General features: G+C 38.4%; 1 protein-coding gene across 1 annotated transcript; it reads right to left on the reverse strand.

The window, feature by feature from the left end:
• Positions 1-1,926: 1,926 nt before the first annotated feature.
• On the reverse strand, positions 1,927-8,412 carry LOC148867547 (S-adenosyl-L-methionine-dependent methyltransferases superfamily protein). Its single transcript, XM_088977841.1, has 7 exons — positions 8,143-8,412; positions 7,641-7,810; positions 7,445-7,565; positions 3,974-4,098; positions 3,719-3,847; positions 3,458-3,622; positions 1,927-2,531 (listed from the first exon to the last, which is right to left on the reverse strand). Exons 1-7 carry the CDS (start codon positions 8,312-8,314, stop codon positions 2,460-2,462), a joined length of 954 nt encoding a protein of 317 aa, XP_088833967.1. The 5' UTR covers positions 8,315-8,412; the 3' UTR covers positions 1,927-2,459.
• Positions 8,413-14,242: the final 5,830 nt, after the last annotated feature.

Raw genomic sequence — 14,242 nt, forward strand, 5'->3', positions numbered from 1 at the left:
CATCCTGATTTTTTTTAATAAAATTAAAATTTGCATATGCAAATAATTTCTTAAATTTGCCCTTTCTCCTTCCTTAATTAATAAAATATATTCTTATATTAAAAGTTTATAAGGCATGATCTTGCTAATCTCATCATCATTAATCCATAGTAAATTCTCATATAATACGCTTATTATATGCATATTGACATTTTTCTTAAGAAAATTACATGAATTACACTTTTTCAATTATATAGAGAATAAGAGAAATAGACAAATAATTTGAAAAAATGTATAATACTTCTAAAATTCAGATTTTCAAAAATAAGGGACAAAAAATTTGGGAACTTTTAATTTTATATCTACTTTAAAAATTAAAAACTTGTTTATACTTTTACAAATGCATAAACTTAATATATTAGACAAATATCTACATATAAAATGTGATGATTTTTTTATACTTCAGACATTTAAAACAAAACGTATTCAACACAAATCTAAATTTGACTAATATTTTTGTCATATTACATTTATTAGACCAATTTTTTTCATCTTTTTTGGTTATTGACTCTGATAGACATAATCCACATGCTCAAATAGAATATAGTACGTAGGTGATGTTACTTTGTTTTCTTCCTGCTGGATGCTCCTTTTGACCTCATCGATATGCTATAGATGATGACTCCATTTCAAATTTTTAAATAATAAAATATAATATGACATTTCCACCGGTAAAATGTTCAATGAAAAAAGTTAAAAATTAGTATCGATTGATTTAAACTCTAATACCTTAAAATTTCATATCGACAGCATTGATAGTTTGAACCTTGATGCCATACACATCTTTATCCAAAATGAGCACATTACACCAGTTTGATGACAAAACTTCTTTCAAAACAGATTAGTTGCATATCAACATGCATTTAGGAGAAAAAAGCAATAATGATTTTAAGAAATTAGTGATATTTTATCATTCCTTTTTGGTTGAAAGCACCCCTTTGAGTCTTACGTGAAAGGGAAAGATGAAAGACCACTTGGGTTAAAAGGAAAGTTTCTATAAAAAAATGTTTTAAGGCCAACAATGTTATATTATGGAGCAATGCTGGGCAATCAAGATACGAAATATCCAAAATATGAGTGGCAACAATGGGAATACTTGGATAGATGGATGAGTGGTAAAACCGTAAAACTAGAAAGGATATTGTTAAAATGAAGTTACGAAGGAACCTAGGAGTAAATCTATTAGGTGACAAAGGTTGTGTTTGGTTTCGTCACTTCGTGGGCATTTATTGAAAAAACACTGCCACATCAGTGCTACATAGGCATTGACATTTATTGCATATGAAACACCTGTTTGGTTTCACCGTTTATCAAATAAATGGTAGAAAACTGAAACAATTTGATTTTTGTGCATGGGGCATTTGGAGAAACGTCAAATTCTTGTTTTCCCCAACGCCCAGTGTTTCTTGAAACCAAATGCTGATGTGGCACACTTTAATGGGTATTAATCTGAGGTAGAGAATAAAAAACTTTTAAAGTGAAGCCCAACCAAACAACAAAAACAGGAAACATTTAAAGTAAAAAACGTTAAAGTGAAAAAGTATAGATAAACGTTTAAAGTGAAAAAGTACAAATAAATGATCTAATCCATAAACACCCATAGAACCAAACACATACAAAGTGAGAAAAATTAGATTGAGATGGTTTGACAATATGCATAGAAGACCATTTATAACATTATGAAAAGTGATCATTTACAGGTTGAAGGGGGATAGGAGAGTTGGGGACAGATAAAAAAAGACTCAAACGGATGTAATAAGAAGTGATTTAAGCACCCACAATTTAATGATGAATATGGCTCTATAGAAAATGGAATGGGAAAACAAGATTCATGTGACCAATTCATTCTAGTTGGGACAAAGGCTTAGACGATGAGAAGAAGGAGGATTTTGGCTGAAAGCAAGAGAAAACGATACACTTTACAAAGTACAGTATGATACATGCTAATAATTTACATAAATGCACTTTCCAGTACAGTATCATAGTCTGAACCTTTTGATAGAGAGGATACACATGCCCTCTGTCTAACAAGTACAGAATCCCGTGTTGATTGCTCAAAGGTCATACATGAGACACCAACAAAAATAAGAGAAAAAAGCCAAAAACAACTTTAATATTCTGGTGTAAGCATGTAACCATATTTCAGACTTTGAGGCATCAACCTGTTTGGCCTTTGCTCCGTGAGCCACAATGAATCAAGGCATTCACAACTTTCCATTAATCTTATGTTTATATACCCTTTTTCTTATCTTAGTAGGGTGTTGGGAGTCTGGAACCAGATTACCTGAACCTTGGAAGTTGGAACTTTTATTTGATAAGTGGTAACTCGTAATCCACGGTGTGGCAGACCAATCAACCGATATAAATGGAAAATAAAAAGTCACATCCGCTGCCAAGGAGGTAGTAATCATTGTCTTCTATTAGAGTTCCTCAAATCCATCTTCGTCTCCTTCTTCCTCTATCCTCTGAAATTCCCTTCTCCAATTTTCCATCTGTCATACAAGTGGGAGCCAAGCATATCTTTCAGCAAGCTTATCATCTTATACACAACATTACTTGTGCTAAAAAGCAAAAAAAAAAAAAAATCAGCAAAATCCCAGGCAAATTTCAACTACAGAATATATGCAAATTGCAAAATCATATTTGTCGTATAATGAAGCTCCTATAGGGTAGATCGCTAAGAAGGGGTTACCAAACAGCAGGAAATATGGCAAACAAGTTCAGGTAGACAGATCACAACATATGCCAGTAATTTTTTAAACTTGGAGCCCATGCACTTATGGGACTCTTTTGTTTGCAGAGCAAATGTACAGGAATGCGAACTCTGGTTACTTTTATTTCGAAGTTTTACTTTGTTTTGTTTGTTTGAAAGGATAGTATTGCAAGTTTGCATCAGCTTTTGGAATGCAAAACTTAAACTGCTAATGAATGCAAATTATGCATTAGGTAGGGGTGTAAATCATGGTTACAAACAAAGACATGCAAACCTGAACTGGAGTGCAAATCATGGTTATACAAATATTCCAGAAAAATTTTGAATTTGGAGCCCATGTTTCTTCTGTCCTTAGGACCCTTTTGTTGGCAGTCCAAATATACAGGAATGCAAGCTATGGTTTACTTTTTATTTCAGTTTTACTTTGTGTGTGTGTGTTTTGTTGCAAAGGATAAGATTGCAAGTTTGCATCAGTTTTGGGATGCAAAACTTACACTGCCAATGAGTGCTATTTTTGTATTAGGCAGGGGTATCGATCATGCTTACAAACAAAATACATGCAAATCTGAACAGAGTGCAAATTTTGTATCCATTTCGGATTTGAATTGCAAACAAAGGGAGCCTTATGTTTTATTTTGATTTAAGCTTTACAAAATATCCCATCCTTCAGCAAGTATTACACCTAACCTTGCTTTTTTTGTTTACCTGATCATCTGAGAAGCGCAGTTGTTCTGCAACAAAAAGTATTCTTTTATAGTCTCCCGATGGTATATCTCTACACATATTCCTTGCAACTTCATCATAGCAGACCACATCCACCTTAAAACCATTACACATAAAAAGCTTGTCCATCCATTTCTGTTTATCAATCTGCAAAAGAATATAAGGAGCAAATTATACTTCCATTTTATTTAGGTGAATGTTTCCAAGCAATAAACATCAACATAGGGGCTATGGCACAGTCACCTTGATCCCAACTTCAGCTTCCACCAACCAGGCAGGCAATTCTCCTAGGAAAAGGCACCCCTTCATAGCTAAACTGCTGACAATGAATAAAATCTCTGTAAACTTTGCCAAAGTCATAAGAGGTAGTCCCTGCAAAGACATATACAGTTAACCCACTCAAGCATCCAACAATTTATGCATTTTGGAAGCCAAGGAAAGATACTTAAGGAATATTTGAGTTTCTACAAATTGATAGTTTTGACAATCATAACACACCTGAAATGCCCATATGCTGGGTCGGTTACCATTAAAGCCTTTTCTGCGTAAGGTTGCTAGTATATCAGATGATTCCAGTGGAACATGGAGGAACAAGCAACTCTTAGGAATCCTTGCCCCAACCCCTAAAGATTTTATAAAAGGATATTGTTAGGTGATCCTGCATGACTCTTCCATATGAACCAAATAGGCAATTTCATGACATTTGAAAAGTAAAACCAATTGAGTTTTCATAATGCTAGGACAAAAATGAAGACCACCAAATAGAAAGAATTAATAGTACTGACAAACTTCCTATCATTGGATAAAGTACAAAAGAGGTACATGCAACAATGTAACTAGTATTAAGCAGATGATAAAAGCCTTACGAGTGCTTCAATAAATTGTGGCATGCCAGATACATATTTTCCAAGACCATGCAACTGGTTTTCTTAATCTAAATAAAATTCCAATTACAATTCAACGAGATTTAATTTAGAAAAGAATGAGACTATATGGATAGCTAACATGCATGCAAAATCTTCTTCTTTGTCCAGAAAGTTCATCCAATTTGTCATGAATATAATGAATTTCAAAATTGAATATCTTGTTCTCTTTGGCATCAACAACCACAAATGCAGGGGGTGCAGCTGTTACTTTCCTCTTTGATGGGAGCCATATATGAGCATGGGTCCCACCAGTTTTTGCATCGTTCCAAAAAACCAAAACTGAACTAGATCAATTGGATAACTGGTTGCTCGGTTTGGTTCCTCAGCTTTTATATAACACACACACACACACACACACACACACTCACAGGTTAGTTTGGTTTCCTTGGTTTTTTATGAGCACCCCTAAGGTTTGCTAGTCAAGTGACCAAGAGCCTATACTACCATCCTGTTCTTTCTTTTCTAGTTTTTTGCTGGATGTCTTTCAAATTGGGAATTTAAGCTTTGGATGTCTAATATGCTTAGGAAAAACTTATGTCTATAGGCTTGACTTGACATGCTGGGAGAGTTAAGACATGGGAAATCTTAAGGGTCATCTATTTGCTACATCATCTCTCCATGCAGCAGAACAGGGTTCCTCTAACGGCAAGATACAAATTAGATTTGGGATTAGTGGGCATTTTCCATGAAATGGAAAAAAGAGATGATGAAAGGGACTGTGAATTAAGGGGGCCCACAAAGAGTGAGAATAACATGATGGAAGGTGGGTAACCTATGATGCAAGGCTGGATTTCCTATGGACAGGCTGGAAAGATTATCCCAAAATTCACTTACTTAATTGGGAGCAGGTATGCAAACCCATTGGGCAAGGTGGTTTGGGCATAAGAAGAGTAAAATTATTCAATTTATTTCTTTTGGGTAGATAGCTATGGCAGTTCTCTGCTGAGCCTGATGGCCTTTGGAGGAGATTAATTGCTGAGAAATATGGTTTAAGCAGCAATGGTTGGGATGTGGAGGGCTCTCATCTTTCTTATGGTTGTGGCATGTGAATAGCATTTGTAAGTCTTATTCTAATTTTAAAATGTATCAGGTATAAGATAGAGAATGGTAGCAGGGTGAGCTTCTAGAAGGACCCTTGCTGCGATGGCTACCCTTGAAAGGTGTGTTTCCTTGTCTTTGCATGGCAGCCAGCAATAAAGATGCCTTAGTTACTGATTCCTACAACATGGTGAGGGGCAAGATAATATGGTCCCTCACCTTTAGAAGAAAGGTCAATGATTGGGCGATGAACCAGGTAGCAGAACTGCCCTCCAAGGTGCAAAATCAAATATGTAACCCTCAGACCAAGGACTGTAGGATCCGAAAATGGATGCAATCTGGTTTATTCTCTGTCAGATCATTCTACCAAGGTCTAACAAGTGGGGACAGAGACTCTTCCCCTGACTATTAAGGCTATATGGGGGCTGTTGCACCTTCCAAGGTCAAGTTCTTTGCTTGGGTGGTGGTTTCAGACAAATGCTTGATGAAAGAAAATCTGTCAAGAAGGGGCATGAGAATAGACAATACTCTGTGCTCTCTAATGTGAAGTGTGAACAGAATCCTGAGAGCTCCAGCCATCTCTCTCTCTACTGCAAATTTTCGAGTAAAATTTGGCATCATTATCAGCAGGCATTACAATTTCTTTGTGTCAGCCTGCTTCTGTCTCTGCCCGTTTTCGGTAATGGCACATCAAAAGCATGAGTAGGAAAGGCAAAATATAATGCTCATCTGTTCCCTTTGGCTATTCTCCGGGTAATCTGGCTAAAAGGAAAACTACAGCGTTTGAGATAAGAGAAAACTTGTAGAGGCTGTGATCAATTCTTCTTTTTATTTCCTTAGGGATTGGCTCTCCATTCATAGATTGTTTTGCAGAGAGTTAAACTTTTTTTTTTTAATCAATAACACAATTCATTAATTATCACAATAATTACATAGAGGAAGACAAACTTTCTTATCTTCCAACTACATTATGAGCCCCAAGAGAAGAAACAATAGAGAAAAAGAGAACAGAAGAAGATTACAATTAAATTACATCTGTGCCCAAAACATGACGTCCCTCTCCACCCCTTGTTTAGCTAACCCATCAGCAAAAGAATTAGCTGATATTTTTACCCAACTGATTTTAACTTCCATTTCCCAAACCAGTCATCTGAATTTCCTCTTCAAATTACTATAACTCCATAAACTGCTCTCTTCTTTGTTCAGCCACCCAACCACTACCTCCAAGTCTCCTTCAATTATGAGTTTTCTGATATTCATCTCCCTAGCTTTCTAGACACCTTCCATAACTGCGTGGATCTCAGCTCTGAGAGAGTCACTCACTCCAATTGGGCCTGAGAACATGGCAGAAACAACCCCATTCTCATCCCTAAAGACACCCCCAATCCTTGATTGTCCAGGGTTCTCTATGCTACTTCCATCAAAGTTTAGTTTTATGCAGTGGGGGAGTCCAAGACACACTCACCCCAGCTTTAGTCTGGGTACAGCTAGCAATCTCGTCCCATTTCCTCAACATATCATCCACTGTATATTCTGTGAAAAGCTCTAGGGACTTCATCCACTGAGAGTTTTAACATTTCCAATATGTTTGTTGATACATAGGCAGCCCTGTGTTTATAGACTTTGTACAAAGGGACTTTGTATATTTTTGGCAATATCAATATAATTTTGTATAACCTTTTCAAAAAAAGTTAAAAAGAAATTCTGGGTAATACTCCCAGGAAGTTTCATTTATTATTGTTCTCATTGTTACTACTTACTATCATTGTTTTTTCATTGACTCTGTTTTCTTGGTAACGGATGTTCACCGTAAATTAAACCTAATATATATAAGCAATCAAATGCATTCTTATGTAATTTTAAAAACTCAAAATTTAAAAAGCAAAGAATAAAAATTATTTCCATGAAGAGTCATAACAATGATGCAGAGAGTGCATTTTTTATAATAAAAGACTGCAGATATTTCATAATAATCCACAAGATTGAAATAAGAAATGGCACAGACCATGAAGTTTTTGAGCTGCCATCTGGAAAACTCTTTCCTGAGAAATATCAAATATCATGATCGAGCTTGGCCAGTTGAGCCGATATGGCCGAGTATCCATACCATCTGTCAACAAGACAACCTGCAGGATATAAGTCGACAAGTCGTATGAGGGAATGGACAGACACAGACTTATAGTTTCAACCAATCGAAGTACCTGCCTAGGCCCATCCACATGGTTGACTGCGCCAAGTAACTTATCATCGATGAACTTTGTTGCAAGGCAATAGTGGTTTGGGGTTGTAATTGAAAATGGATACTGTGTCATATCCTTCTTAATGTCATGAGCAACGAAACAACCAGCATATGGGTCAATAAGAAGAGGCTCTGCAAGTACAAGGATTAATCAGAATGACAGAATAACTCTTCTCACATCTGATCTGGAAATGCTACGCCTACTCCATTGGAGATGAATCATCACCGACAAAACCCCAATAATGAAAGTTCTGTTCACACTTAAAGTTTTAATTCAAAAAAGAAATAACTATAGCAAGTATATGAAAATCGATAAGGATTCTTAACGGGTACCACCCAACTCCAGTTCATCGAATGTAAATCCACCCAGAGTACCAGCTTTCAACGATATTTCCCGGTAAAAATCCAAAATAAGCAAATACAAACACGATTTTCCATCAAAATTATTGAGCGGGTAAGAGTACCTGGTTGGTGAGTTTCCTGAAACCGAAGAGAAGCGCCAGTAATGGCCGCTTGGAGAAATGCATCATTGTCATTGTCGTTGAGTTTTGCTCTTAGCCCACCATTGCTCTTCCTTGCGAAAGCGTAGTTTAGAGGCAATCGTACGATTGCAGCTGTAGGGGCGAAGCATCCCATTTGTTTGACAACAATGAATGAAGGCACGGCACGATTTGTTTCTCTGTAAATTTTTGGAACCCAGCAACAGAAAGTGCAGCTACCGGCTGGGTCCCTGATTATCCAACCATTCCACTGCACGTCTGCACTCTTTACCACTTAGCGCTAGCCCACTCCTCGCGGGTCGGGTCGGTTTGAATCATTTCTTTCAACCGACTCGATCTAGTCAGTTCATTTATTGACTAAACCAAAACAGACCAAATATGAAGGATCAATTTGGGTGAACTTTTATTTATATTTTAAATTAAATTATATATTTATGTTTATTTCTTTTTTAGTTTTTATGTAAAATTAAAATATATATTTAAATCAATTAATTTTTTATGCAAAACTGTTTTTTTTTGTCAATATATATTTAAGTTTATACAAAACTGAATTAAATAGTGTACTATTATATTATATTTGTGTTGGTTTTACATTTTTAGTTTTTATTATAAATAACCAATTTTTTTTCAAAGTTCAAACAAAACACAAATAAAAAATAAACCTTTAACATATAGGGTAGGGACTAATTAATAATTACTTATACATATAGGATCGGTTCGACTCGGTTTATTTTCTCATATAAACCAAAACTGATCGATGGTTTTGAAAAACCGACCAACTCAAGTTTGTCCAGGCTGGTTTGGTTGGTTTGACATTTAATGTGAACACCCCTAGTTGACTCGATTGGAAATAGAGCCGTAAACCTAGCAAAACGTCAACCCAACCCATGAGCCCGGCCCAACTAAGTCCGAATGAATGGATGATGGTTTAGGGTCCCTTGCGTAAGGGTACTCATAGTTCAGTTAACCGAATCATGAGAGTTTTTTAGAAACTGAATCAGTCCTACCGTTTTTTAAGATCTTCAAATCAAAACGGTTCAGTTTTTGACTGATTCAGTTCTTCGGTTTTTCAGTTTTTTTTATATTTTTTATATATATTATAAATAAATATAATATATTATATATTATAAATAAATATAATATATTATATATTATAAATATAAAATATGTATATATATATATATATATATATTTATATAATATATAGGTAATATGTGAGACATATTAAAAAAATATATAGTATACATATAAATATATATATATATAGTTAATCGCATTTTTTGGTTCGGTTTGTTCAATTTGATTCGTTTTTTTTTTTGGTTTTTCGATTTTTATGAGAATCCCCATCCTTGTATAATGGCCCAAAAGGGCCTCATGAGCCGCCACTGAATCACCTATTAACATTTTTAAACCAGCATTACACCACTTTCTGTCTTTCTCCATTTTATCCAAATTATAAAAGAAATAAAGAAATTGTAATTCCCATAATACATTAGGGGTCCGACCAATTGGAAGGGCTGAGGTGAAGATTCAGCTATTTTGAAGCACTTAGGTAGAGTTTAGATTTGTTGACACGACATATTGTTACCCATGTGTCACGGGGTTAATCAACGGGGCCCCGTGTGGCACTCAATTGGGTCGAGTAAGCCTACGAATACAAGCAACAAAACACAAAAGGCAACAAGAATGAACACGAGTTAGTAAAAAAGGCACTTTGTATTTGCATAAATTGGTGGCAAGCACAAGTACACAGTTTAGTGTCGAGGGGATCTCGTGCTTAACTTTCACACGTTACTGATTCACTCGACTACCTACCTCCCCTCAAAGAGTACGTTAAGCTTTTGGGGGAGTGACAAAAGGAAACATCAAAATGGTGAAAATCATACTGAGTAATTACAATAATGTCATTGGCTATCCCCCTTACAAGATACATATATAGCCCACCCATAACACACATGATGACACCATGAAGGCACGTTGTAGGCACTCTGATGGCACGGTGGAAGGTGCTTGATGGTGCGGTGAAGGAGTCACTTGTGACAGTCTCCCTCATCAATTCGATCTACGTCCTCGGAGATCGACTTTAGCTGGTCCCTTGGAGTTGTTGATGCAGAAGGAGGGTTCTTCTACTGTTCCACGAACCAGTTGTTGTCCAAGGCCAAAGTGTGTATTTGGGTGGCATGTTTGGGATGGCTTGTTCTGTTGAGGGTTCCTATGGCTAAGTCCTTTCCTGAGGGCCTCAAGGTATGATAGTGGCTGGTTCAGTTTGGTTATAGGAAAGGTTTGGGCTAGGTAAGGGTCAAAATGATATTTTGGATTGTTGAGGTATTGGCTCCCATGAATTTTTCCCCAAGGGTGACTACTCATAGGACTACTATGTGATTTAGTCTGAGGAATGGTGCGAAAGTGGTCCCTAAATGGCTTGGGTGGCACTTGCTCTCCCTGGTGGTTGTGGTAGTAGGTGTGGGCGAAGTTGGACACAGCCTTAGGTCTTCTACTCAAGGTATGATAGTGGCTGGTTCAGTTTGGTTATAGGAAAGGTTTGGGCCAGGTAAGGGTCAAAATGATATTTTGGATTGTTGAGGTATTGGCTCCCATGAATTTTTCCCCAAGGGTGACTACTCATAGGACTACTATGTGATTTAGTCTGAGGAATGGTGCGAAAGTGGTCCCTAAATGGCTTGGGTGGCACTTGCTCTCCCTGGTGGTTGTGGTAGTAGGTGTGGGCGAAGTTGGACACAGCCTTAGGTCTTCTACTTTGCTTGATGGTTGTTGGTGAGCACGAACTCTGTTGCTGGAGTGGTGAGGACAGCTTGATTGCCTATTGCTTCCTATTGGCATCGAGGTTGGCTTCAGAGGTGGCTTCTTCAGCTAGTGGAGTGGGGAACTTCTCTGCTTCCTCCATGTTGGCTTCGAACAAGGCTTCTTCATGAAAAAATTGTAATGCTGAAACTTGTTTCCCGTGGACCCTAGTGGAAGTCATAACTAGTACCATGCAAGGGGAACGCTCATCCAAGATGCATAAAGAGTTGATGTGAGGCATGAGTGCTGCTTCCACTGATAGATTAGTCTTGCATGTCCAAGGCCCAACTTGGAAATCAACCCCATGGGCTATGCCTTCAATCACCTTGGCCACAGAGTTCATGGCCTTGAGCCACCCTGTCTCTTTTACCATGTTCAGGTTGAAGAGTTAAAGGGCGCCCACTCTTGGCGCCTGCACTGACTTTTCCTCATCACTTTGCTCATCATCACTGAGTTTGGCGACAAGGGCATTGATCTTCTTCCTGGTTGGGCAGTCATGAACCAAATGCTTCTCCCTACAAATAAAGCAGGAATGTGGGGGTCCGGTGGTCTTGGGCTTGTAGTGGTGCTGAGGGCCTTGCTCTCCTTGTGGCTTCTTCTCGTGGTCTTATCTTGCTGGCTTATTGAAGCTGGAGTTGTCGTATGAAGGGCGTGATTGACTTGCTCCCCCACTCAAATTTGGGACACGCGGGCTTACTGGCTTGGGGGCTTCCTCATCTAAAAAGCTCATCTCAATTAGTTCCTTTGCCACTACCATTGTCGTGGCAAGGTCTTGCACGTTGTGGTGTTGGAGCTCCAATTCGGCCCATGGCTTCGGTCCATCCATGGAATTGAACAGTAGATCCTTATCGGACATATCTGTGATCTCCAAGGTGAGGGCTGAAAACTCTTTGACATATTCGTGGAGTGAGTCCCCATGCTTGAGTGCTTTCAACTTTTTTTTGGGCTAGGTACTCCACATTCTCTAGGTAGAATTGTCGCTTTAGTTCCGCTTGAAATCGGCCCGTGTATCAATGGTGCACGTGCCCCATTCAATGTCTAGGCATTATTTGTGCCACCATAACATAGCAATAGTACGAACTTGAGTAAGGTCATCATCAATGCCAGCAACAAGGAAATATTATTCCATTTGACACAAGAAGTTGTCAAGTTCTCGAGCATCGCGGGAGCTGGCATAAGGTGTGGGCTCTCGGATCTTTATGAGAGTAGGGGCTAGGAGTGTTGGCCATCAATCTCTTTAGGAGCGCCATGTCTCCTATCATGTCATCCAATTGTGCCTGGAGGTCAGTAGGAGCGGCCATGGCTGCTTTCATGGCCATCCACTCTCTTTTGATATCTTCTAATTGTGCTTGAATGGGTACAAGGGGGGGCATGACTCTCTTCCATGTCGATCATTCAGCTCTCATCTTGTCAACTTGGTCTTGGATGTTGGATCGGGATGAGCTCCTTTCTTGTCGGGATGTTGTGCCAAGGACTACCTTGAGGGTGCCATTCAAGATGTTTTGGACCTTGCTCAAGATGCCGTTCAAGCAGGCTTATAGCTCCACCATGGAGCTCTTGATGGTCTCAACATTGAGGTGGATCTCTTCCACTCGATCACACATCTCCCCAACGGTCACCTCGCAACGAAGAATGCTTGTGTCAAAGGCAGCAAGCTTGCCAATAGACTTTTCGCGCTTGCTTGGTTTGGATGTACGGCCCTTTTTGGCTTTGTCTGCGATGGCTTCATCGCCTAGTGCCTCATCGGTCTCCCAAGCATGGGCAAGGCCCTGTTGTATCTCGTCGGTGACTTCACGGTTGTGCTTCATTGCGCTAACACTAGTGTCGCTATGCAAGGGTCACGTGCATTGAGGAGCAACCTTCTCTGATACCAACTATCACGGGGCTAATCGACGTGGCCCCGTGTGGCTCTCGATGGGGTCGAGTAGACCTATGAATGCAAGCAACAACACACAAAAAGGCACACAAATTAGTCAAAAAGGCACTTTATATTGAATAAATTGGTGGCCAGCACAAGCATACAGTTTAGTGTCGAGGGGATCTCGTGCTTAACCTTTACATGCTACTGATTCACTTGGCTACCTACCTCTCTTCAAAGAGTATGTTAAGCTTTTGGGGGAGTGACAAAAGGAAACATCAAAATGGTGAAAATCATACTGAGTAATTACAATAATGCCATTGACAATCCCTCCTTACAAGATACATACATAGCCCACCCATGGCACACATGATGACACCATGAAGGAACGTTGTAGGCACTTTGATGGCACGGTGGAAGGTGCTTGATGGCGCGGTGAAGGAGTCGCTTTTGACACACGTGCATCCTATCGCACAACAGGAATACTAGTTATACTTTAAAACACTGATATTCACAATGTATAGCTGGATGTGTATGGCCAACAATGTGTTGTCGTCAGTAGATCCGGACTCTTCTAGTTAAGCTATTCAAAGAGACTAAAGCAGACATACAACAACCCGACAATACATTTAGACTCAATGTTTTCAAAACCAGACTGGATTGGATGGTCACTGGGAAGCAGTTCTGTTTTACTCCAAAACCACTTTTACTAAAAACTATTGATTTGGTCAATAAACTGCTAACCCAGGCAATCAAATTGTCAAATTGTTTGACCCGGGAATAGTTTTTGGTCGTTTTGGGGTTTTTTAATTTTTTTGTTAGAACGAGCTGTCCATTTGGATTAGATAGTCAAACCGTTTAACCTGAGAATCCGACCCCAGAACGGTTCCCTGTCCGGTCCAGTTTTAAAAATCTTATTTAAATTCACCGATTTTTTTTTTATCAAAGATAACTTATAAACTATCTATATCCATGTGTGCCTCCCAAAGGGTCATTATTTTTTTAATAGATATAAAAACGGGCAATAACTTTATGCCTAGACTTTGGCAAAAAATTAACAGATTTAGCAGGAAACTCAACATTGGAATTTGGAAGGAAGAATTCAACAGAAAATCACAAATCGATTGGGTGATGCAATTATTAATTAGAAACTAACTTAGCGGTCAAAGAAATAACAGCCTTGCTATCATGAAAGAAACTTTGGTAAAGAGCAGAGTCTTATGTATTTTCTCGAATCCCAAACCTAAAATACATAATGATAGAAAATGAGTACCAACCCCTAATAGCATAACATCTAGCCATGCATTTGGGAATAATAACACTCATTCGTACATGTATCTTAAATCCATGGGGAGATGCTCCCATTTTACATCAGGATGCTTATATTTTTGCAATAAGTTTTTG

Source organism: Nelumbo lutea, chromosome 3, assembly GCF_056320005.1.
Source record: "Nelumbo lutea isolate HS-2025 chromosome 3, American lotus-T2T, whole genome shotgun sequence".
Taxonomy (NCBI): Eukaryota; Viridiplantae; Streptophyta; class Magnoliopsida; order Proteales; family Nelumbonaceae; genus Nelumbo; species Nelumbo lutea.